The sequence below is a fragment of the Geotrypetes seraphini genome, chromosome 3, assembly GCF_902459505.1.
Source record: "Geotrypetes seraphini chromosome 3, aGeoSer1.1, whole genome shotgun sequence".
Classification (NCBI taxonomy): Eukaryota; Metazoa; Chordata; class Amphibia; order Gymnophiona; family Dermophiidae; genus Geotrypetes; species Geotrypetes seraphini.
Window position 1 is genome coordinate 129,114,623 of NC_047086.1, and position 27,377 is coordinate 129,141,999.

The 27,377-nt window shown below is 41.9% G+C and overlaps 1 protein-coding gene across 2 annotated transcripts in view; it reads left to right on the forward strand.

The window, feature by feature from the left end:
• CENPO (centromere protein O) overlaps positions 1–26,104 on the forward strand; it is a 74,443-nt gene extending 48,339 nt beyond the window's left edge. For both annotated transcript variants that reach the window (XM_033939295.1, XM_033939296.1), the window contains 2 exons: positions 18,813–18,984; positions 24,906–26,104. In XM_033939295.1, coding sequence (XP_033795186.1) covers positions 18,813–18,984; positions 24,906–25,060 — 327 coding nt within the window. In that variant the 3' untranslated portion in view covers positions 25,061–26,104. The remainder of the gene's footprint in view (positions 1–18,812; positions 18,985–24,905) is intronic.
• The last annotated feature ends 1,273 nt before the right edge of the window (positions 26,105–27,377 follow it).

A 27,377-nucleotide genomic window follows, 5' to 3' on the forward strand; every position in this document is an offset into this window, starting at 1 on the left:
TGATTGAGGAAAGAATTGAACTGCTGGAAACTGTCGCACAAAAGTGTGACAGTGAAAGACAAAATGTAGAAAGCTTGAAAAATCAGCTGATAGATTTGGAGAATCGGGGGAAAAGGAAGAACATCAGAGTGCTTGGACTGGCTGAAAATCTTGAAGGGGGAGACACTGTACAGTTTTTAGAGAACTTACTACCTAAACTGTTAAAGTTAAACTCCAAGTGGCCGTTGGAAATAGAACGGGCACATAGAATCCCTTCAAAAAAACCAGTGAATCAGAATGGCCCCAGACCCTTGATTTTTAAAGTTTTGAGATACCAGCAAGCTTTAGAAATCCTGAAAGTAGCAAAAGCGAACAGAAATTTAAATTATAAAGGGTCTAAATTGTTATTGGTTCCAGACTTTGCAAAACATACTGCAAACATCAGAAAGCAGTTTCTTATGTTGAGGCAGCAGTTGAAAGAAAAAGGTTACATGTATGGCTTGTACTATCCATCTACAATGCTAATATCTACTGGAAATAAGTCCTGGTATTTTCAAGACCCTGCAAAACTTAAAGAATTTCTATCACAAGAAGAACCGATGTCTACATAAAGGAAAATTGATTAAAGGAAAAAGAGAAAATGGAGAAGACTCATTTTGAAGAGAAGAAAAGAGGGGGGAAAAAAAAGGAAGACAGAAGGAAAAAAAAAAAAAAGAAGTGGATTGATACTGGTCCAAGTTATTTTTACTGCATTTTATTGCAGATGAAGAGCTTTTGACTAATTTTTCAATATTGTGAATTTACTGATACATTTTTAATTTAACAAGAAATTAATTATCTATGAGAGATATTATAAATATAATATATATATTTACCTAACTACTAATTACTAACCATCCTGAATAACAATAATTGATTAATATGAGGAAATATATATAGGATATTACATATTTCAAAAGGGATTATTAATAAAATAGGAAATAATTGTAGACTTTTATTAATAAATATGAAAATATATATTTTATTCAAATATTTATTTATATTGAATATATTATGATTGATTTTTAAATGAGAATGTTATAAATAAATTGGTTAGATGCTAATATTAGTAATATATTAACGCTATGAATGAATATATTTAAATTAACAATGAATATTTAATATATGTGGAATTATAGTTAAAATTGAAAATGTTAACAAAATATTAAGATAGGATATATATTACTTTGAAAGGAAGATATATTTATAATTTATATGAATTAATTAAGTATGATTCTTAATATAATGATATATTTTACCTAGATACTAATTGATATGAAATACAAAAATTATTAAATAAAGGGTTAAGTCTGGGAATTGGGTTTTTTAAAGAAGAGATAATTACTAAGGAAATAAAGATTTTTAAGATACTATTATTTATATGAATAACTTATATGAATGAAAATTTATTTGAATAGTTTATTTGAATTCATTATAGATAATTTTATGTTATTTGCTACAATGAAATATTACTATTAATGATAATAATTATTAATTGAATGATTGAATATGTATGGATAGAAATAATGAAATATTAAATATGTGGGGGAAAAAAGAATAGTTATAAGAACATAAGAACATAAGTAGTGCCTCTGCCGGGTCAGACCAGAGGTCCATCCCGCCCAGCAGTCCGCCCCCGCGGCGGCCCCACAGGTCATGACCTGCCTTAATCACCAGAAGGGGCCCCCTTGCCCCCTAGGTTTCTCATCGAAGTCCTATCTTCCCATCAATGTCCTAACCCTCCGGCCTTGCACCTGCACGACCTGGTGAGCTGTCTATACTTATGCAACACCCCAGCACCTCCCTCAGTACCCCACGATCCCCTTTTCCCTCAGGAATCTGTCCAATCCCTGTTTGAATCCCTGTACTGTACTCTGCCGGATCACTTCCTCCGGGAGCGCATTCCATTTGTCCACGACCCTTTGGGTGAAGAAAAACTTCCTTGCATTTGATTTGAACCTATCTCCCTTCAGTTTTTCTGAGTGCCCCCTTGTACCTGTCGTCCCTTTTAGTCTGAAGAACCTGTCCCTGTCCACCCTCTCTATGCCCCTAAGTATTTTGAAGGTCTCTATCATATCCCCCCTGAGCCTCCTTTTTTCCAGAGAGAAGAGCCCCAGTTTATCCAGCCTCTCAGCATATGGGAAGTTTTCCAGCCCTCTTACCAGTTTCGTTGCCCTCCTTTGGACTCTCTCAAGAACTGCCATGTCCTTCTTGAGGTGCGGCGACCAATATTGAACGCAGTATTCCAGATGTGGGCGCACCATCGCTCGATACAGCGGCATGATGACTTCCCGCGTCCTGGTTGATATGCCCCTCTTGATGATGCCCAGCATCCTGTTGGCTTTCTTCGAGGCTGCTGCACACTGTGCGGATGGTTTCATGGATGGATCCACTAGCACACCCAAGTCTCTCTCAAGTCCGGTGTCTTCCAGCAATCTCCCCCCCATTTTATACTCGAACAACGGGTTCTTTTTCCCTATGTGCATGACCTTGCATTTATCTACGTTAAAGCGCATTTGCCATTTGTTTGCCCAGTCCTCCAGCTTATCGAGGTCCCTTTGCAGTTCCTCACACTCCTCCCTGGAGTTTTTGAGAGATATTAATTCAATATGGAGGGATATTAGTTGTCTGGGGGAGGGGGTTTAGGGTCTGCTATACCAATGTGTGTTCCAGATCAGACAATGATTATGGGGGGGAGGGGAGGGAGCATAGAGAGAGGGAGGGGGGGGGGGTTCACAGTAATAATATATTGATGAGGATTGAAAATGGGATAAATGTAAAATTTGAATTTTTCTTTTATAATCTTATTTTAGGGGGGGGAAAGGGATGGGGGAATTGGATGAATGAATTATATTTACTTAATGTGCTGAGGTCTGGTCATCTTTTTTATTTTAGAAATATTTGCCAAAATTTAATTATAAAATAGATGGATATAAAAATTTATTCTATTAACGTCAATGGTTTAAATCATCCTATTAAGAGAAAGAAAGTACTAACGTTCCTTAAAAAGCAAAATGCGGACATATATTTTATTCAAGAGTCGCACCTTTCTGATATTGAATCTAAAAAGTTATCTGGGGGTTGGATTTCTAAATGCTTCTTTGCACCTGCAATGGGGAAAAAAGCTGGGGTTGCTGTCCTGATAAATAGGAAGTGCAATGCTGATTTCAAATTAATAAACTATGGTCCTTTAGGAAGATGGGTGCATATCAAAATGGTTCTGGGAAATACAACCCTGGATTTATTAAATTTATATGCTCCTAATTCGAATCAAATGGAGTTTTTCAAACAAGTTCAACAATTACTGTTACCACTGGCTACTTCTAATTTAATCGTAGCAGGGGATTTCAATGCTGTAATGGATCCAATTTTGGATAAGAGACCAAGTAGAATTATGAAATTGTTAGGTTTAGATAATTTGGTTCAATCTTGTAATTTAGTTGATATATGGCGTATTCTTCATTTTAATGATCAGGAATTCTCTTTTTGTTCTCAGGTCCACAAATCTTTCTCACAAATTGATTATATATTCGTGTCTAATAATATAGCGCAGCGAGTGATGAATGCAGTTATTGATCCCATTATAATTTCAGACCATGCTGGTGTGTGGATTGACTTTAAGAATAATGATATAGTACATTTCGATCCAATTTGGAGATTTGATAATGCTTTACTTGCGGACTCGAACTTTCTGGAAGATTTTAAATTAAAGATGAATGAATTTTTTCAAATAAATAATTCTGACAATATTAATGCTGAGATTTTGTGGGGCGCATTTAAAGCAACAATAAGAGGAAATATTATTTCATATTCAGCATTTATCAAAAAACAACTTAAAAAACAATATGTTGATCTGGAAAACCAAATTAAAGTATTAGAAAATAAATTAATTAAGAACTGGGAACATAATACATTACAAAATTTATTAAAAATAAAAGCAAAATATAATGAGATTTCTTCTCAATTTGTGAGGAAAGATATCTTCTATAAGCAAGTTCAGTTCTATGGTAATTCAAACAAAGATGGAAGATTATTAGCTAATTTTCTTAAAGCAAAAAAAAGAAAATATAAGATTATTGCAATTAAAGATACACAAGGCAACACACACACTAACACCAAATATATTTTAAGACAATTTCTTGATTTTTATAAAGATTTATATTCTTCTGAATCTTATGAAAATAAAGAACAAGAGGGATTAAATTTCTTAAACTCATTTATTGGACCAAATGTTCCGGATCATATAAAACGAAGTTTAGAAGATCCTATATCTTTAAAAGAAATAGAATCAGCATTGAAGTCTCTTAGAGTTGGATCCGCTCCGGGTGGTGATGGATATACTGTTGAATTCTATAAAACATTTCAAAATATCATCTTACCATATTTATTAAATTTGTATCAATATCAAATAAATAATGGGAATATATCAGGTACTATGGCTGATTCGGTAATTATTGTCTTACCAAAACCAAACAAGGATCCTACCTTGGTTTCAAACTACAGGCCTATCTCTTTATTAAATGTAGATGGTAAGTTGATTGCTAAAGTATTAGCAATAAGATTGGCAAAAGCTCTTCCTTTTATTATTGATGTACACCAAACAGGATTTATTGCTAAAAGACACTCATCAAACAATACTAGATTAGCATTCCACTCTTTAAATTTAGTGAAAAATATGAATGATCCAGCTTTTATGCTATCTTTAGATGCAGAAAAAGCATTTGATAGAGTGGAATGGAGTTATATGTATCAAGCTCTGGAATGGTTTGGAATAGGCCTCGGTTTTATTAAAATGATTCAGACATTGTATAGCTCTCCTGGTGCAAGATTATATATTAATAACAATTTATCAGATAGATTTAACTTGCGTAGGGGAGTTAGACAAGGATGTCCTTTGTCCCCCTTACTTTTTTATATTGTTTTAGAACCCTTATTAATTGCAATTAATCAAACTAAGGAGATAAAGGGAATCCCATTTTCTTACTGGGAATTTAAACTTTCTGCATATGCAGATGATATATTATTATATTTAAGAGAACTGGGGAATACTGTTCCAAGTTTACTTAATCTTCTAGAGAAATTTGGGAAATTTTCTGGATATAAAATTAATTGGAGTAAATCGGAAATTCTTCCAATTAATGTTCACTGTACCAAAGGATTATTTGATTCATATTCATTTATTTGGAAAGAAGAAGGATTAAAATATTTAGGTATTATTATCAAAAATACAATTGAAGATACAGTAAAAGAAAATGAAAAACTTTTATTAAAAAAAATAACAGAAATGTGTGAGCAATGGAATCCTTTACATCTTTCTTGGTGGGGAAGAGTCCAAACAATTAAAATGATGATATTGCCTGTGGTTTGTTATCAAATGAGTATGATACCAATATTTTTTCAGGGGTCATTTTATAAAAAGTTAAACAATATTCTTACAAAATTTGTTTGGTTTGGGAAAAGACCCAGAATTGCTTTAGTATCTTTACAAAGACCAATTGTGGAGGGAGGGGTAAATTTTCCAAATTTTTATAGGTACCATCAAGCCTATATTCTAAGACAGGGTATGTATTGGATCCTCCCAGATCTCATGGAGAATGTACCAGATTGGCTATATCTAGAATGGCGGCTCCTGTTCCCACTACATCCAGAACATCTAATTAGTATAAACATGCCAAGAAGATATAAGGATAACAGAATTTTATTGGATACTTGAAAGACGTTAAGATATGTTAGTAATCTATCACCAGAACCAATTGCTAAATCATTAAATCAATCAATTTGGGTAAACTCCAGGATCAAGATTGGCGGATTCAAAATCGTCTGGAAACAATGGATAATTGCAGGTATACGAACATTGAATGATGTTATTTCAGAAGGAGCAATGCTTAGTTTTTCACAATTGCAACATAAATTTGGATTAAATAAAACACAATATTTTAAATAGTTGCAATTGAAGCAAGCTATTCAGGCAGGGTTCCCGGAATGGAAAGCTCTTAATACTCAATATAGTCTGCAGGTTCTATGTTTCCAGGCGGATTTTTTGGGTCACCAAGCCGCAAAATGGTATAAATTGTTGTTTTTGTTTTTTTTCATTTTTTATTTATCATTTTATATAAGCACATAAGCATGGCCTCTGCCGAGTCAGACCATAGGTCCATCATGCCCAGCAGTCCGCTCCCGCGGCGGCCCCCCAGGTCAATGACCTGTAGTGATCTATTACTCAAGAGCATTTTGTCTTGTATAGTAACCCTCTAATTGTACCCCTGGATTCCCTTACTCCTCAGGAATTCGTCCAATCCCTTTTTGAAACCCAAAACCGTACTCTGCTCAACCACCCCCTCTGGAAGCGCATTCCAGGTGTCCACCACCCTCTGGGTAAAGAAGAACTTCCTAGCATTTGTTCTAAAACTATCTCCCTTCAATTTTTTTTGAGTGTCCTCTAGTTCTTGTTGCCCCCGCCAGTCTGAAAAATCTGTCTCTCTCTACCTTCACTATACCCTTCATGATCTTATAAGTTTCTATCATATCCCCTCTAAGTCTCCTCTTTTCTAGGGAAAAGAGCCCCAACTTCTCCAGCCTCTCAGCATACGAGAGGTTTTCCATGCCCTTTATCATTTTTGTCGCTCTTCTCTGGACCCTCTCGAGTATCGCCATATCTTTCTTTAGGTACGGCGACCAGTACTGGACGCAGTACTCCAGATGCGGTCGCACCATTGCCCTGTACAGCGGGAGGATAACTTCCTTGGTTCTGGTAGTGATACCTTTTTTGATAATGCCCAACATTCTGTTCGCCTTTTTTGAGGCCGCTGCGCATTGTGCTGCCGGTTTCATTGTTTTATCCACCAAAACCCCCAAGTCCTTTTCTAGGTTGCCTTTTCCCAATGTCATCCCCCCCATCATGTAGTTGTACATCAGGTTCCCTTTCCCTATGTGCATAACTTTACATTTCTCCACATTAAAACTCATCTGCCATTTATCTGCCCACTCACTCAGTTTGTCCAGATCCCTTTGGAGTTTTTTACATTCCTCTACAGATCTAACCTTACCGGAGAGTTTTGTGTCATCCGCAAATTTTATAACTTCACACTTTGTCCCTGTTTCCAAGTCATTAATAAATATATTGAATAGCAGCGGTCCCAGCACTGACCCTTGTGGGACGCCACTTGTGACCCCTTTCCAGTCAGAATAGTGTCCCTTTACTCCTACCCTCTGTTTCCTGTTTGCCAACCAGTTTTTGATCCATCTGTGTATGTCCCCTTCCACCCCGTGGTTCCACAGTTTCCTTAGAAGGCGCTCATGAGGTACCTTGTCGAAGGCTTTCTGGAAGTCTAGGTATACTATATCTATGGGGTCACCTTTGTCCAAATGTCCGCTTATCCCCTCGAAGAAGTGCAGTAGGTTTGTTTGGCAGGATCTTCCAGTACAGAAACCATGCTGGCTTGTTCTCATCAGCTTATTTTTTTCTATGTGCTCACTGATACTGTTCTTGATCAATGATTCGGCCATCTTCCCCGGAACTGAGGTCAAGCTGACCGGTCTATAATTCCCCGGGTCGCCTCTGGTTCCTTTCTTGAAGATAGGTGTAACATTTGCTATCCTCCAGTCTTACATTGCTTGTATAAGAAAATAAAGAGAGAACTTCCACATATTTTTTAAAGGAAAAATATATCTGGATACTATCCATTTCATAATTAAACAAAATTTCGCTCTTAAGTTAGTCCACATTCTGGGTTCTGGAGGAGAAACAATTCACATTTGTGAGAGATATATAATGAATTAATTCAATAAACCATATTTGTAGAGTACATCTTCTTCTTACATTACTATGGGATTGATCCTACATTCCCTTCAGAGATATTTGAAGTTGTTATTCCCTTTCCTTCAAGAAAAAATTGTAATTGTGAGGGTTCAAAGAATATGTATGAATGTTGATCCAAAAGGATCTTACATTTACAAGGATATCTCAATTGGTATTTAGCCCCCAACTGTATTACAAACTGTCTCAGTTCAAGGAACCTCTTCCGTCTGGTCTGAGTTGCTTTTGAGATGTCTGGAAACATACTGATCTTACTGTCCAAAAAGGTCACTTCTTTCAACCTGAAAAACAGTCTAAGAAGTGCCTCTTTGTCTTGTTGAAAAACAAACGCCACCACAAGTGTAGTACGACAAATTACTTCATCCACTGAAGTTTCAAGGACTTCTGTTAAATTCAAAGGTTTAGGAAGTTCAAAAGAAACTTCTGGACCTTGTTAAATGGATTTTTAAACAAAAAAAAGAAAACTGGACTTAGGGATATTTGGAGTATTGAGATTGGTCAGACAATTTCTGAATCTCAATGGCCACGATTTTGGTCCTGGAGATTAAGATCTACAAAGTCAGCATCTATGAGTCAAACTTGGTTGTTTTTGTTACATAGAACTTTATGGACCCCTACATGTTTACAAAAAATAGATAGTACTAGATCTAATAGATGCTGGCATTGCAGAGTAGAAGTCGGAACATTAGATCACTTCATTTTTTTTGTCCCTGTATAAATGCATTTTGGAAACTAATTTGGCCCCAAATTAATGAACTACTAGAAAATCATGTAGGACTCTCATATGATACTATACTATTTGGTACAGCAATGAGAACTCAGAGTCCGATTTCAGCAAACAATAACACACTATTATTAATATTGACAGGGGTCGCCATGCAACAAATAACTCAAAATTGGAAGGACTACACCAAATTAAATTTTACATTTTGGTGGAATTCAGTCTGTCATATATACAAAATGGAAAAAACAATAGCATTACAACAGGGAAATATTCATAATTTTAAGAAAATTTGGGAACCATTGACTCGATATTCCAATGATCAGGTTTCATAGCACATTAGTAATGGATATATTAGATTGGGGAAGGGTGGGAATGTATATTATATGGATTTAAGAAATGAAGAAAGGGGAGGGTTATATTTTATGTGATAAGATGAATTACTTGTAATCACAATTTTTCATGTATTAATTGAAGTTTATGTAAAATTAAATTATTGTAAGAATGAAAAATTTATAAATAAAATATTTAAAAAAATAAATAAATAAATAAGTGTGGAAACTTTATGAAGACCCCCCTTGTATTATGGTGAGAATAACCTGTACATTTTTAATGTGCTTGGATGATTCTGCTCCTCCATCAATCCTCTGCTGATAGGTTGTCAGTAAAGCCTTAAGCAGGAGAGTAACCAAAATACAAATTATTTTATATCTTAACTGTCCTTGGGGGGCCTTCTTCATGTGATAGCTAGGCCCAATGCCAGACCTGGAGGAACTAGGCTAAAAACTTAGGAGCCAGCAGTGATTCCCCCCCCCCACTTTACCCTTTTGCCTCCACTAAAGGTGAAGAGCATTCTGGGGTAGGGAGGGGAGGGATTCCCTCCAAGGTATACCACTGCTGCTCTAGGGCTCAATTTATTAAGGCTAATTTCTAGAACAAGAGAAGCGAGTCTTGACAAGTGTGTTTTTTCCATACACCGGTGAAGATTGTAGAAGGCTTCTACATTTTTCAACTCTACCTCCTTGTGTCACTAGGCAGGGTCTCGGCTCCTCAGTTTTTCCTTTTGCAGGCAAGTTGAGAAGGTATCTTTTCATCTGTTCTGCATCTGATTTATTATTTTTGGGTTTTTATATGACTTTTTAGGCTTCCTAGTCCTATAGAGGTTCTCAGGACAGCTCTGCCTGGGAGAAGATAGTCTCTGGATCAGAGGGCTGTAGCTGGTGGGGAGCACAACCCTTTTGCAGGGTATTTACCTAACTGGCCTACACTAATTCTTAGGATAGCTTGGGGTGTGTTCCCCTTGGAATTTGGTTTGCCCTTGATTTTTCAGGTTCTTGAGCACAAGCCAGGTGGCCCTGTGTTGGTCCAAAGGACTGTAGTGGGTGCTGACTGCATTCCCCCCGAAGACACAAGAGGAGCAAGTGGAGTCAAGGGTTTAAGGCTCTCAGAGTGGCTGAAGAATCCTGTATGCTTGTCTGAGGCACAAATCTCCGTTGTCCAGCTGCAGTGTGAGCTGATACAGGCAAAGCACCAAGCAATTCTGAATACAGTTCTATTACTGTCTATGGGAGATTTGGGGTGGTTCAAGAACTAGACTTTTGAGGGTCTTGGGAGCTTCCTAAAGGGTCCCCCTCCTCCCAAAAAACCTTTTCTGAATTTTTGAATTTCTGAATTTTTTTTAATATATAGCTCTCAAGGCAATTTTTCTGGCACTAAAATGCTGCTATGGCGGCCACCTTGGATTTTCCAGTAACACCTCGTTTTTTATAATAAACGATTTTCTATGGAATCCCTAGGCATTTCTACCTTGTATCATGCAAGTTTTGGGCTGGATGGCCGGATGAGGAGCATCCATGTGCCACAGGGCAAGTGAGGGGGGGGTGTGAGTGCTGGGCTTAGCCTCCTGTCGTCCCTCCAGGGTCTTAGTCACAGGAAGCTCATGTGATGGGGAATAAAACCCCTTAGAACCCTCAAAGGGCAACTCAGCGACAACAATCCAATCCCTAGAGTACCTGGGGATTCTTTTCAACACAGCAGAAGGCCGTGTGTTCCTTTCAGAAGCATGCAAACTGAAGCCAAGATGCCAGATTTTGGAGATCCTGACAATATCAGCTCCTATGGCTTGGCGCAACCTGATGTTGCTGCAGTCCATGATAGTAACCATAGACGTAGTACTTTTTATGAAAGCTCATCTATGTCTTCAGAGTGCAGTACTATCCCACTGGTTTCCGCAAATGGATCCACTCCAGATGCAGTTGCCCTGGATGGTAGAAGCGCATCAGTCTGCGGTGGTGATTCTGGACGAAGATGCTGTCCAAGGTAATCTATCCGCATTTCCTCTTGGGTGATACTGGTGTGTGATGCCATTCCACACCATCCAGCTATCTCCCAATAGCAAATATCCCTCTCTTAACCAAGATGCTAGAGTCTATCATATCTACCCAACTCTCATCATATTTAAATAGATTCTCTATCCTTCTTCCCTACCAATATGGCTTTCGTCCCAACTTCAGCACTGAATCCCTATTGACCTCCTTGATCTCAAAGGTTCAACAACTTCATTCTCGAAATAAGTTTGCCGTCCTCTTACAATTTGACCTCTCCGCCGCTGTCGACGTTGTCCATCATGATATTCTCGTTTACCAACTCTCTGAGATAGGCATTAACTCCACAGTCCTAGATTGGTTTTCAAAATTCCTACGTTCTCGTTCCTACTCTGTCAACATGAATGGCAACTCATCCTCCCCCTGGAAACCGATATGTGAAGTCCCGCAAGGCTCACCCCTATCCCCCATCCTTTTCAACATTTATATGACCTCCCTAAAACTCCTCCACCTATCCCCCCTTGAAACAATTTACACTTATGCTGACAACATCCTCGTCCTCCTCGAGACTGATTCGAACCTCTTCAACCTTTCAGAGAACATAACCTCCTGTATAATGAACCTTCAATCCTGGGCCCACATTGTTCAAATGAAACTAAACGAGTCCAAAACAAGATTCCTTTGGCTTGGTCCAAAACTAGACCAACTACTCTCCTCCATCTCTCTGCCCTCTGGCCCCTCTCTGCAGCTTGAGTTCTCAAGCAAAGTTCTGGGCGTCATTATTGATTCTACACTGTCCTTCAACAACCACCTCAATTCCCTGGTAAAAAAAATGCTTTTTCAGCCTTCACATGCTGAGGAAAGTTAGATCATGTTTCCATCAAAATCATTTTACCGTCCTTGTCCAATCCATCATCCTTTCCAGATTGGACTATTGCAACTCTATCTACTTAAGCCTAACTAAGAAAAACCTTCATAGACTCCAGCGGATCCAGAATATCGCGGCCAAGCTGATTTTCGCAAAAAGTAAATTTGGCCATGTCTCTCCACTTCTGTCCAAGCTTCACTGGCTACCGATAATTGCCAGGGTCCACTTTAAATGCACCTGTCTAGCTTTCAAAATCCTACATGGGATCCTCCCACCATGTATCCCTCTTTCTTGGAACTCCTCAAACCCTAATACCACCAGATCCACCAACAAATTAAAACTATCCTTCCCCTCATTAAGAGGCATTTCTCATAAAGGAAAACTAGGGACTTCCCTTCCCTTCAGAATCACCGAGCTCTGGAACAACCTTTTCTCCCCTCTTCGGAACCTGAGCTCTCTCCAACTTTTCCGCAAACATCTGAAGACCTGGCTATTCTCTAAAATCTGATACTTACTCAATCTCTGGCATTCTAAGTCCTCTAAAAACTCTTCATACTTGGACCTCTAACCCCTCATTGTAGTTCCTTTCTATCCCATCTCCTGCAAACCTCTACCTTCATTGTAGTTCCTTTCCATCCCATCTCCTGTAAACCGTGCCGAGCTCTACGAATGTGGAGATGATGCGGTATACAAACCTAAGATTTAGTTTAGTTTAGTTTATGGTGGAAAGATCATTGAACATTCCTACCTATTTATTTATCTCCGTCTTTATAAAATCTTGCTTAACCTTTATGCAATCTATACAATTTTCAATCCTCTCTCCATTGCTGTAGCTCACTGATTCTCCTCAGCCATTTTTCCTGAAACTGCCTCGAACCAAAAGGCTTTGCAGTATATAAATAAAGATTTATGTTATGGTATGTTATTGAGAGGGTCATCTAGTTCAGGGCCACTGGTTACCCTCTCAGAGAAACTGGTCCATTAACAGATTGGAACTCAGAGGCATTCAGCTAGCACTGTGAACCTTTGAAAAGTTTCTGGAAGACAAAGCAGTCAGTAATTTCTTGGACAATGCCACAGCGGTGGCATACATCAACAGACAAGGAAACACTAAGTGTGCTTTGTTAAAACTGGAGGCCCAGTTATTCTGTTGGGCGATAGCCCATCTAGAAGCCATTTTGCCGATGTATGTAGCAGGAGTGAACGATGTGCAATCCGACTTTCTCAGTCGCCAGCCCCTAGATCCAGGGGCGTGATCTTTGTCCTAGAGTACTTTCATCAAAATTATAAAGTGCTGGGGAAGGCTAACGATTGACGGACAAGAAAGTCTTTTCATACTTCAGCCAGCGATTCGAGTCGAGAATTGCTGGTATGGATGTCTTAGTTCAACCTTGGGCCAACAAGAGAGCTGTTGTACATGTTTCCCCCATGACCAGTGGTAGGCTGGGTCATTCAAAGAATAGCTACTCATCACAGGTTGGTGATTCGGGTGGCACTGGATCGGCCGTGTTGTCTGTGGTATGCAGATCTAGTACCTCAGGCTTCCAACACTTCTGTCACAGGGACCAATTGCCCTGGAGGATCTGGAATACTTTGGTCTTAAGGCTTGGCTCTTGAGTGTGCAGCCTTAGCACAAAAAGGATATTCGGTAGTAGTCATAACTCTGCTACGATCCAAGAAGCCAGTTGGAGTCTATGGTAAGTACTGGAAGACTTTTCAGTGCTAGTGTGCTGATCAGAAGGTAGAGCCATATGTGGTTTCAATATCCGTAATCCTATCATTCCTTCAGGATGGTCTTGAAACGGACCTGGTGGTTGGTTCACTCTTGGTATAGGTGGCGGGCCTCTCATGCTTTAGAACTCAAGTGGAGAAAGGGTCTTTAGCTTCCCATCCTGACATAACCAGATTCCTGAAAGGAGCATTGCAGTTGCATCTTCCTGTGAGACATCTATTCCCTACGTGGAATCTTAATATTGTTCTACAGGCCCTCTATAAGGCTCCTTATGAACCCTTATAGAATGCATCACTGATGGATCTTACAGTCGAGACTGTTTTCCTAGTGGCTGTCGCCTTAGTGAGAAGCATTTCGGAGCTTCAGGCTCTATCATATAGAGAGTCTTTTCTCAGATTTACAGAGGCGGGTATGTCTTTGTGCACTGTGTCTTCCTTTCTACTAAAAATGATCTCAGCCTTCCATGTAAATCAGGAAGTTCAGCTTCTGGCATTCCATGCCACAGGCATAAAGAAAAGGGACAAAGTTTTGATGTTACTGGATGTGAGGTGAGTTCTCCATTATCTTGAGGTAACAAATGAATTTTGTCTTTCAGATCATCTTTTTGTATTAAACAACCTTAGCAGATGGGGAAAGCCTGCCTCGAAGGCGTCCATTTCCAGATGGATTTACATGGCTATTTGGAGTGATAAACAGCTGCTGATTTCTTTGAAAGCACATTCCACCAGTGGCCTCTTCATGGGCAGAGTGCCGGGCAGTTCTGCCCAAGGTGATTTATAAGGCAGCTGCATTGTCCACCCTTCATACTTTTACAAAGTTTTACAGAGTGGATGTGGCAGAACAACTGGGTACCACTTTTGGGTCCTCAGTGCTCGCAGCAGGCTCATCTGCCCCGCCCTATACTCAGTGGATTGCATTGGTCGTACTTGTCAAGACTCGTATCTCTTTTGCACAGGAAGGAGAGATTAGGTTCTTACCATGATAATCTTCTTTCCATTCTAAAGCAGCATTAGTCTTGACGGCCCACTCTGTCAGATTGTTACTTAGCCTACTTTAAGTCTCAGATATATATGTGTGTTTCCAGATGCTGGTCTGTGAGCTATCAAGACATACTGTTCTTCGATTCAACGAGTTCAGAGAAGGGAGGTCAAGGGAGGTCTGCTGTCTCCCTGGAGCCAGGATTCGTGACATCACCACCTGTCTCGATAAACTACTAAAACCTAATGACCATTTCCCTATGCTTCTTATCCATATAGGTACAAACGACACTGCAAGGAACACCTCAGAGAACATACCCGATGACTTCAGAGCCCTGGGTAGGAAGCTGAAGCAAACAGGTGCACAGGTGGTCTTCTCATCCATCCTCCCAGTTAGAGACAGAGGAAGAGCCAGGGAAGAACGCATCCAACGTACCAACGAGTGGCTTTGCAACTGGTGCATAGAGATGAACTTTGGATTCCTGGACCATGGAAAGGCACTCCAGGGACTGCAGGGACCGGACGGACTTCACCTGACCAGAAGAGGTAAAAACGTACTTGGACACCGTCTAGCCCGCCTACTTCGCAGGGCTTTAAACTAGGTAAGTTGGGGGAGGGTATCCACTCACATTCCAGAGCAGTAAGGAATCATCCTGTGGAGGCGAGACACAACCGCCCTTCTGAGCCCAAGGTAAGCACCCATAATACGCATGACAGCCCTAGCAAACACAAGGGAAGGAGGGCCATGTATGTCAATGCACACAGTTTGGGCAATAAAATTCTGCAATTGGAGACCGAGATAGTGAATGCCGACCTAGATGTGGTGGCGATATCCGAGACCTGGTTCAAGGACTCTCATGGGTGGGATATGGCTATACCGGGTTACAGTTTACTTCGTCGAGACAGAGAGGGCAGGTTAGGCGGAGGGGTAGCGCTATACATTAAAGAAGGCATCAAAACCACCAGAATCACGGACGTTAAGTACACCGGGGAATCCCTCTGGGTGAACCTGGCCAGAGGGAGAGAAAAATGCCTGTATCTTGGTGTGGTATATAGACCTCCAAGACAACCGGAAGACAAGGACACAGAACTAATCGAAGACATAGAAAATATCGCTCTACGGGGGGACGTTGTACTAATGGGAGACTTCAATATGCCGGATGTAGACTGGAGCACACCTTCAGCAACAACCAGCGGCAGCAAGAGGCTATTAGCCTCCATAAGAGGAACACGCCTCAATCAAATGGTAATGGAGCCCACTAGGGCCCAAACGATCCTTGACCTAGTACTCACCAATGGGGAAAGCGTCTCAGAAGTCTTCGTAGGAGATAAGCTAGCCTCCAGCGATCATAACATGGTATGGTTCCACCTGAGGAAAGGTTTCCATAGATCAAACACTAAAACAAAGGTACTCAACTTCCGAGGAACAGACTTTGCACGCATGGGAGTTTTCATCCATCAGGCGCTCCAGGTCCAAACTGAGACAGGGAATGTGGAGGATATGTGGTCATCCCTGAAATCTGTCATACACGAGGCAACCCGGCCGTTACATAAAACCATCACATAAACGGCGAAGAAAAGACAAACCCCAGTGGTTCACCGCAGAGATCTCACGTCTCGTTAAGGAGAAGAAAAACGCATTTGCTTCCTTCAAACGCACGGGGAAAAGTGAAGATCAACTGCTACACAGGATCAAGTCCACAGAGGTCAAAACGGCAGTCAGGGAGGCCAAACTTCGAGTGGAAGAAACTCTAGCAAACAACATTAAGAAAGGGGACAAATCCTTCTTCCGGTATATCAGTGACAGGAAAAAAAACACAGACGGGATAGTACGCCTGAAAAAAACGGACGGGAATTACGCAGAATCGGATCCCGAAAAGGCTGAACTACTAAATGAATACTTCTGCTTGGTCTTCACTTGCGAGGCGCCAGGGTCCGGCCCTCAATTGAAGCCACAGTCAAACACAAAAGACCCGTTTCGGAATTTTAAATTCACACCCAGCGAGGTTTACTTTGAGCTAACAAACTCAAGGTGGACAAAGCCATGGGACCGGACAATCTGCACCCCAGAGTGCTCAGGGAGTTAGGTGATGTCCTGGCAGAACCGTTAGCCGTGCTCTTCAATCTCTCACTGAGTACAGGGACAGTCCCCTTGGACTGGAAAACAGCTAACGTCGTTCCTCTACACAAAAAGGGTTGCAGGACAGAGGCTGCAAATTACAGACCGGTGAGTCTGACATCGATAGTATGCAAACTCATAGAAACATTGATCAAACGCCAATTGGACATGGTCTTGGACGAAGGGAATCTACGGGACCCCAATCAACATGGATTCACCAAGGGTATGTCCTGCCAATCAAACCTCATCAGCTTCTTTGACTGGGTAACAAAAAGACTGGACGAAGGAGATTCACTGGACATAGTGTACCTAGACTTCAGTAAAGCTTTTGACAGCGTCCCACACCGCAGACTGTTAAACAAGATGAAATCGATGGGGTTAGGAGAGACTCTGACGGCATGGGTCAATGATTGGCTGAGTGGCAGACTTCAGAGGGTGATGGTTAACGGTACTTTCTCTGAGACATCGGGGACCAGCGGGGTGCCGCAGGGCTCGGTCTTGGGTCCGCTCCTCTTCAACATATTCATAGGAGATCTGACTCAAGGGCTTCAAGGTAAAGTAACATTATTCGCCGACGACACCAAACTATGTAATATGGTAAGCGAGGGCAGTCTACAAGATATTATGGCGCAGGACCTGCGTACATTGGAATGCTGGTCCTCAACCTGGCAGCTGGGCTTCAATGCTGGAAAGTGTAAGGTCATGCACCTGGGTAGCAGAAACCCGTGCAGAACTTATACCTTGAACGGGGAGACCTTGACCAGGACTTCAGCAGAACGAGATTTAGGAGTAATCATTAGTGCAGACATGAAATCTGCCAATCAGGTGGAGAAGGCTTCCTCAAGGGCAAGGCAGATGCTGGGTTGCATCCGTAAAAGTTTCGTCAGCAGAAAGCCTGCTGTCATAATGCCATTATACAGGACCATGGTGAGACCTCATCTGGAATACTGCGAGCAATTCTGGAAGCCACATTATCGCAAAGATATGCAGAGGGTCGAGTCGGTCCAAAGGATGGCCACCAGAATGGTCTCAGGGCTTAAAGGTCTCTCGTACGAAGCAAGACTAAACAATTTGCAGCTCTACACTCTCGTGGAACGCAGGGAGAGGGGAGACATGATTGAGACGTTTAAATACGTCATCGAACGTATAGAAGTGGAAGATAACATTTTCCTTCTCAGAGGCCCCTCAACCACAAGGGGGCACCCGCTCAAACTCAAGGGCGGAAAATTTCACGGCAACACCAGGAAGTATTTCTTCACGGAGCGAGTGATTGATCAATGGAACAAGCTTCCAGTACAGGTAATCGAGGCCAGCAGCGTGCCAGATTTTAAGAATAAATGGGACGCCCATGTGGGATCCCTACGTGGGTCAGGGTAAAACATTGGCTAATCTTAAGGGGAGGGTCTATAGAGTGGGCAGACTAGATGTGCCTTGGCCCTTTTCTGCCGTCATCTTTCTATGTTTCTATGTTTCTAACTATAGGCAAACCTTTAGGGGGTCTCTGGGAATTGCATAAATGCTAGTGACACAAGGAGGTGGAGTTGAAAAATGTAGATGATGCCTTCTGCAATCTTCATAGGTGAAGGGAAGGGAAGAAACCCATTTGTCAAGACTTGTGTCTCTCTTTATACTGAAGAGAATATTATACTGAATAGAATATTTCCTTCCATTCTGTGCATAAGGAAAATAAAGATTGGAGATGGTTTCAAGCCTAGCGCTTCTCCTTGTGACCTTAGGCAAGTCACTTAACCCTCCATTGCCCCGGATAGGTTAGAAGGATTGTGAGCCCACTGGGACAGATAAAATGTTTGAGTACCTGAATGTAAAAACTGCTTAGATAATCTCCATTGATAGGTGGTATTTAAGTAACAAAGAAACTTGGAAACTTGGTACAGAGGGAAGTTAAATATAAACAAAATTGTAGCAAGAGATTTTAGCTTTTTTTGTTCATCCCTAGGCACCTGGAGTTCTGTAATGACTGCTGCAGCTTGGATTAGCTTTCAGAGTTCTTGGGTAAAATAATTCCATGGTCCCTTTAGCTTAGTGGAGATCTGCTTGTTGCAGTTCAGAGATACTATGTTTAGCTTTCTCCTCTAATAAGGCAAGAAAAAAAAAAGAAAATAACATTGAGGTTCATCGTGGGTTTCTGTTATACTAAATTCTCACTATTGATGGTCATCTTTCCAAAATAGATCTCTTTGTATAATGTCTGCCCTTTTGTGTTTTGGTTTTGATAGGACAGTTCTGACACTCTGCTTTCTGGGACCTTACACAGAAATTCCTTGTGTAATTTGCTATCTTTTGCTTACAATGTGGAATGGGAAAACCGCACAGTCTGTTTCAAGGTAAAACTGGTTTATGGTGACATCGCACGTTCTCTTCCAACAGAAGCTATTATCAGTTGTGAAGGTAAGAGTGTAATGTAACTTCATTGCATGATGATTCTAGATACAGTAGCTTGCAAATATTGGGTAGGAAGCATATGCCAGGTCAAAGTTTAAGTCCAACTGCCAGTTCTTGCCAGTAGTAGAAACTAGTTTACTCCTAAGACAAGCAGGTATAATATCACATGTGGGTGACTTCATCCACAAAACCCGGTACGGACACTACCAAGTATACTGTCCCTTTTTAAATTTTAAGGCAGTGCCCGTACTACGCGCGTGCTGGTGCCTTCCTGCTTATTGGCTCATGGGACCATCAATTCTTCATTTTCTGTGGAGCTGAGAAGCTGTCTCTTCAGTTTTCTCTTCAGTGCATCAAACTCTTCAACATTTTGTGCCTTCTAATCCTTATTTTTCTTAGGGTTTGTCATAATTCTTTGTTTTTTATCGTGTTCCTGTATTTCTCCTGACTTTGTTTTAATTTTGTCAATGTTGGGCCATCTCTAGCCTCTTTTCTTACCTGGGAGCATCAGTTGTTTTCTGGATCTTTTTTAGAGAGCTGCATGGGAACGGGGAAGATGGAAATCCCGCTGGAATCCTGTGGGGACACCCCCTTGGTTCACAAGGATCCTGTGGGGTTGGAAGCATGTGGACACGAGGGGCTCAAATATCTTGGTGCAACTGCGCAGTGCTCCCAGCACACCACCTGTAGCCGACCCGGAAGTCTTTCCCCGACATCAGAGCTGACGTCTGAGGGAAGGCTTTGTGTCAACCACATGTGTGTGCAGGGCCTATGGCTGAAAGGAAGGAAGGAGGATATTTCTAGTACCGTCTTGCAGGAGGGGGGAAGAAAAGGAGGGAGCAAGCGAGCTAGTTCACGCACATTGGACCGAGGAGGGAACATGTTGGGACATGGGAGGAGCCCAAATGTGGGACATAGAAGGGAGGGAGGGAGCGCATTTTTGGACACAGAAGGAGGAAGGAGGAACGAACCTGGGATATAGGATGGAGGAAGGGAGGGAAAGAGATGCTGAGGTAACGTGGAGATGATGCGGTATACAAATCTAAGGATTAGATTAGATTAGATTGGAAAAGGAGAATTGTTGGGCGTGTGTGTGTCAGTGAGAGGGAAAGAGAATGGAAGAAAGAGGAAAACTTTTGGTCATAGGGAGGGAGTGAGGTACAGATTCACAGGGAAAAGAAAGATGAGAGGGAGAAATGTGGTGGTGGAAAGGGAACAGTGGGACAGATTGAAAGGGATGCAAGAGGGAGGAATGTTGGACATAGTGGTGGAAGGAATGGAGGGAGAGATGTGACATGGTGCTGGAGAGGGGTGATAGAAGGAGAAATTTTGGGCATGGGGTTGGTGGCCAGGGAAGAAAAATGCTGCACAAGGTCAAGGGGATGAGAGAAAGATAAATGCTGGACCATGTTAGGAGGAACCAATGGACAGCAACAGAAGAAGAGAAAGCGGAAAAAAGAGAAACTGGGACCAACTTAATAGAAAAATAAGTCTCCAGACAACAAAGGTAAAAAATTAATTTATTGACTGAAATATGTTAGCTTTGGGAAATGTATATAGCAGATGTCTTTGTATTGTGTTCAAAAGAAAAGGAAATGTATTTCTGATTTTATTTCTACAGTACCTGCTGACCTTTGCGTTGGTTGGTGGGGGATCCCCAAGCACCACCAGCTAAGGACCTCCTCCAAAGACAGCCAGAACTCCCCTCCACCAAGCGCAGCAGTTGATGGCAGCATCCCTGAGCCACTGAGGTGCCAGCATCTGTGACTCAGGGATGCTACTGCTGCATGCCAAGCTTGGCAAAAGGGATCCCCCGGCCATCTGCTGACATAGCTTGGGGGTCATCATCAGCTGAGTACTTATATTTTATATTTACATTAGAGGCTGTGGTAGAGACCCATTTACAAAGTATGTATTCTTCCTAATTAATATTTCCCAAATTAATAAAGTGTTTTTGCTTATTTGTAAATGGGTCTCTACCAGAGCCTTTAATTCAGTGGCGTAATTAAATGAAATAACTACTTCTGAAGTTTATAGAGACTGATTTGATTCCAGCGGTGACAGGTGGGACAGGTTTGATGCCAGCGGGAACGAGCAGGGACAGGTTTGAGTCTATCGGGCATGGGCTTGATTTCTGTCCCCACACAACTCTCTAATCCTTTTCACTTGAGTTCTCTGGGCCACTGAGGCCAGGAGTCTCAAAAATCCACATTAAAAAGCGACAGTCTGCTAACACAGCCATTTTCATAGCGAATCTAAAAAAACGAGACATTCTCAAAAAAACGAGAATGTAAATGAGATTGGCAGACAGCAGCAAAGATTCGCTAAATTTGCTTATGCCCATCGCTGATGATAGCGATTGGTACATGCGCAGAAAAAAACGCTGTCAAGGAACCCCCCACACACATATACACAACAACAGCAGGAGAGATGCCCACACTCACGCTGTCCTAAAATCCCCACTGAACCAGCCGTTGCAGCAGGAGAAATGCCCACTCTCTCCTGCTGCACTAACCGCCGCAACCCGACCACCCCCCTGCAGCAGGAGAGATGTCCACTCTCTCCTGCTGCACCAACCACTGCGACCCAAGCATTAAAATACCCCACTTGACCACCAATGCAAGGTTCTACCTTTCTCCCAGGGTTTTCAACAAGTGTATGATGGTGGTGACAGCAGCCTTGCGGGATCATGGCTTTCAAGTATATCCCTATCTAGACGATTGGCTCATCAAGGATCCTTTGTCTTAAGGTGTTATTATAGCGACATAACAGACTATATTGTTCCTGCAACACTTGGAATTCAAAATCAACTTCCCCAGATCTCAGCTGCAGCCTTCTCAGACTCTTCAGTTCATAGATTCAACTCAGGGCGTTTCTTCCTCAGAAACGTCCAAGATGCTTTGATACAACTCACTCTCAACGAGGTGCATGATGGTTCTTCTAGGTCACATGGCATCTACAGTTTACGTCACTCCTTTTACCAGACTACACCTATGGATCCCTCAGTGGTCGCAGGCTTCTCAGTGGTCGCAGGCTCTTGACCCGCTTTCCCAGCACATTACAGTAATATCTTCTCTACGACAATCTCTTCAGTAGTGGATGCTGTCTTCCAATCTTTCCAGAGGTTTGCTGTTTCAAACACCTCCTCATCAGAAGGTTTTCATGACAGTTTCATCAACCTATGCTTTGGGAGCTCAGCTAGATGGTTCCCGAACTCAAGGTCTGTGGTCTGTCTCAGATCGTCGCCATCACATAAATCTATTGGTAACTCAGAGCGTTTTTTTTTTCAATTCTCTCAAGGCTTTCCAGCATCTTCTTCCAAATCAGGTAGCCATGTACTACGTGAACAAGCAGGGAGGAACAGGATCTCTTCTCTGCCAAGAAGCTCAAAAGATTTGGAATTGGACAATTCTTCAACCTCACAAATGGCCCCTGAACCCAGCAGCTCTCCATCCAATATTTTCTCAGTGGGGAACACTTCAGATAGACCTTTTTGCATCTCCCCACAACAACAAGCTGCCCCAGTTCTGTTCCAGATTGTACTCTCCTCATCGCCTGGAGGTATGCTTTTCTCCTGGACTAGACAAACAAGTTCCTCCATTTCCATTAATTCTCAAAACGCTTGTCAAATTCAAACAGGAATCTGCCACCATGATTCTAATAGCTCCTCAGTGGCTCAGACAACCTTGGTTCTCCCTTCTGCTTCAACTCAGCATCAGGGAGCCACTTCTACTACCAATTTTTCCATCTCTTCTTACACAGAGTCATGGTTCTATTCTTCACCCCAACCTACAGTCTTTGCATCTGACAGCTTGGTATCTCTTGGGCTGACATACCTGACCTTCAGTTTTTGCAATTTGGCAGAGACATCTTGGATGCTTCCAGAAACCAGCCACAAGACAATGTTATACTCAAAAATGGACTTGGTTTTCTGCTTGGTGCAATCTTCATCATCAGGAGCCACAATCCACCTCCTTATCTTTGGTCCTGGATTATCTTCTCCATTTATTTCAGTCTGGCCTCAAATCTACTTCCATTAGTGTCCATCGTAGTACAATTGCTGCTTTTCTTCAACCATTGGATGGAAAACCTCTCACTGCTCATCCTGTGGTTTCCAAGTATATGAAAAGCTATTCAATGTCAAACTACCTCTCAAACCACCTCCAGTGGTTTGGGATCTTAATGTACTTGCTAAGCTGATGAAACTTCCATTTGATCCAATGTCTTCAGCTCATCTTAAATATCTTACTTGGAAAGTAGTTTTTCTCATTTCTCTGACTTCTGCTCATAAAGTCAGTGAACTTCAAGCTTTGGTAGCGGATCCACCATTCACTGTATTTCATCATAATAAGGTGGTACTTTGTACTCATCCAAAATTCTTGCCGAAAGTGGTCACGGAGTTCCATCTCAATCCATTGTGCTTCCAGTGTTTTCCCCAAGCCTCATTCCCATTCTGGATAAACAGCTCTTCACACTTTGGACTGCAAACGAGCCTTGGCCTACAATTTGCAGAGAACTAAACCACATAGATCGTCTCCTCAACTTTTTATCTCCTTTGATCCTATTTCTAAAAAGACAATTTCCAACTGCTTGCATTTTGTTTTGCTTGCATCTTGTTTTGCTATGCTCAGGCTGGGCTGTAACTGGAGGGTTGTGTCACAGCCCATAAGGTTCGAGCTATGGCGGTTTCAGTGGCTTTTCTCTGTTCTATACCTATTGATGAGATTTCCAAAGCTGCTACTTGGTCCTCGGTTCATACTTTCACCTCTCATTACTGTCTGGAATCCTATTCCAGATGGGATGGACATTTCAGCCAAGCAGTATTACAGAATTTATTTTCCCAACATCCAGCTCCTCCACCATCCCATTTCTGGTTAGCTTGGAAGTCCCCAACATGTGAGAATATGCTTCCTGCTGTCCTGGGATAAAGCACAGTTACAGATAACAGATGTTATCCAGGGACAGCAGGCAGATATTCTCACAACCCACCCACCTCCCCTGGGTTGGCTTCTTAGCTGGCTATCTGAACTGAGGAGCCATGTGCCTACATTAGGTAGGAAGGTACTCGCACATGCGCGGTGCGGTCAGTTGTGAACTTTCTGAAGTTCTTAAAGTGCAAGAGCGCTTTAGCAGCTGTCTGTACCGGTGCTCCGTGGATGACGTCACCCACATGTAAGAATATCTGCCTGCTGTCCCTGGATAACACCTGTTACAGTAAGTAACTGTGCTTTATGGGGGTGGGGTCTGTCCTGCGACTTAGCCTGTGTTTTAGATTTCGGCCCCTTAATGTGATTGAGTTTGACACCCCTGCCCTAAACGGTACAATTCTCTTGGGTTTTTGCAGCCCAGGCCTGGATCTGTGAATTCCCCTCTGGACAGTTTAGAAATTAAACTTTTTGGGATGTGTATGTAACATATGTCACTGTGTACATTGTTTCATATTATCTATAAGTTATGGTGACACATCAAAACTGCGTGGGACTTTGCCGCGCCAACAATCCCGCGCAGGACTTCAGCACGCTGCGTTAAGTGTTCCTGTTAGCGCTCAGAAGGGGGAAACCTCCCCAGTAAACTAACAAGTGTTCACGCTCACCTTGCGGAGGTGTGGGGGGGACTACCCCCCACTACACTGAAAACTGCCGATTACCCGAAAACCGAAGGAAAAATGCAGTTTATACCCACACCCCTACGGGAGCGCAAACACTTGTCAGTTTACTGGGAGAGTTTCCCCCGACCCCCACTCACAGCGATAACAGAAACACTTTGAACATGGCGCCCTGAAGTCCAGCGCACGATCGTCGGTGCACCAATGTCTCGCACGCTTTCGTTATGGAACCGTAAGTTAGCCATTCTACTCAACTGTATCTCTGGGCTTGTATTCCCGTCTAAACTCTGTTTCTGTATTGTGTTTTATTTTTCTGCTGCAGAGACCATTTCCCCCTCTCTGGAAAACTTGATCTCATCTCATTCTGCTCTGTTCCGCCAAAAAGCTCTTCATAATGTGTTTGGGTTCTTCCAAGCTGAAAGAGAGAGTCTGTCACAAATGGGAACTTCTTTAACAAGCCATGTCTCTCTGCTTTGAAAAGGAGCTGCTCAGTGAATATGGTTTACGCTGTTGTTGGGCTGTCATAAAGAGCTAAGAAAAAAAGCTGTATTGTTCTAGACCACAGGACTGCCTTTCATTATGGGTCCATTCATATTTTAAATTTGAAGTTGTCGAATCCTGATCTTACATACCCAGGGTGGTATTTTCTTCTAAGTGCTATTTATAAGGGATTTTTATTTTTGTTGTGAATGGATATCCACTTGACTTTCTTGGTACAGTAATTCACAATGCAGAGATGATGTCCTGAGTTGGTAAAGTATTGAACTGAGTCAGGTTATAGACTTAAAATTGATTTTCTTATTAAACACATTTTTAAAAGCTTTAAATTTGTATAAGATGATCAGACCCATAAATTATATTCATAACACTCCAGTAATTTTACTGACAAATTTATGACCACTACCCAATACCTCTCCCTCTATAAGAAAACTTTTCCTTTATGCTTCACCGGTCTCCTACCTTATGTAGTCCTCTTTCTGCCCCTTGGCTCCCTTTATATCCTCTTTCTTGCCCTGCCTTCTGTGTAGGACCTCTTACGTTGTGCTTGGGCATATGTGCATAGGCACCAGCTCTGCCATTATTTTTCCTTGTAAGTCTGTAGATCTGAGGAAGCAAACTCTATGCTGCAGAGTTACAGGAAAATACAGGGAAGAAGTGTTACTGTATCTTAGTTACTGCTCTCACCTTCACTATAGCCTGCCCAATAGGATAGAGGGGAGGAGGGATTTGCTGTAGCCTAGCAGCTGCCAATGAGAAAGGCAAGTGCAGCATACTGACATTGTCAAAAGGAACAGACCGTTTCAGATAAAATTATTGGCGTGACGATTTGACCTACAGTATGTTGCCAAAGTAATAACTATAGCAGTTAAGGTAAAAAAAAAAAAAGACATACTGGTAGTAGAGCTGCACAATTCTCGATTCACTTCAGCTGAATCAATTCAAATTGATTCATATAAATTAAAAAAAAAAAAATCGGCCTCACAGATTCAGTAGTCAGATCTCAGCTCCTTTTCTCTTGCAGCAGCAACAAGACCGTGCTCGGAGTGACGAGACAGATGTAAGAGTAGAGCTTCCTACTGCTATAGAGCCATGGGAGCCACATTGAGCGGCTGATCGTCAGCTCCTGCAGCTGATCTCCCACCAGTCTGAGGCGGGCAGCTATGAGCTGCACCCCAGAGCATGACTCGGCCAGGTAGAGCTGCAGGGGGGGCTGACAGCTGCAGGCATAGGTGTTGGAATGAGGAGGGGGAAGAGATTGGACTGCTGGGGAGAAAAAGATTGAGAGGAACTACAAAGTTTAGAGCTTCTGTTATGGATGTTAGAGACCTGGGAAAATGGCCTGAGATCTTAGCTTTTCTACTTCTGCTTATCCTATTGCAGCTAGCATGGTTGTGCATAGCATAGCTGACCCGACTTTTTTTTTTCCTTAGAATAGTGGCTAGCATAAGTGTGGGACTATTATTTGTTAAATAAAGACTTCACCACTGATTGAAAAGACACCACCCTTGCGTTTTTGTTTGACTAATCTAAACATTGCAGAAATTAGTTCTGACTGGATTATAATTCCAAACTAAACTAAACCTTAGGCTTATATACCGCATCTTCTCTATAAACAATAGAGCTTGGCACGGTTTACAAAAATTAGCAAAGAGAACAACTACAGTATAAAGGCCACGCAGTTAATCTGGGTGGCCACTAACAGTGGGCGACATCGAAGCCTGCAATGTAAATTAGCAAAGGGGGTTTGTACTTTGGGGTGGGGGGAAAGGTATAGGAGTCAAGGGGATAGTAACAAGGGAACGATTTGATTGGAGGGTGAGAGGAGTGAGGGGATTGGGGAAAGAAAGAAAGAAAAAGGGGTGGAATTTCAATAGGAGAGGAGAGAAAGAAATTGGTGGGCAAAGTTAATAGTCAACAGAGCAAGGGGAGAGTATAGGGATTTGAGTTTGCTTAATTAAGTACATTTATCAGTCTTTGGGTGGGTTGGAGACATTTATTTACTTGGGGGTTTTTCCTTCGGTTTTGGGCCTTACTTGTTAGGGAGTTGCGGTTGGCAGCGGCAGTCTTGGTGCGGATATTTCAATTTGCTCTTCGTTGTCGGTTGGGCCCAGTCAGATAAGTTGTCGTTCTTTTGGTCCCATTTCACTGAGCCCGCAGCTCGGGTCTATTACAGCGAATGGCTTAAGATAATTATCGGGCCGCTAGTACCACGAGTGAGCTGTGAGGGTGGAACGTCGGCTTCCTTGTTGGCGTCGACGGAGCTAGACATTTGAGAAGGCGGGAGTTTACAATA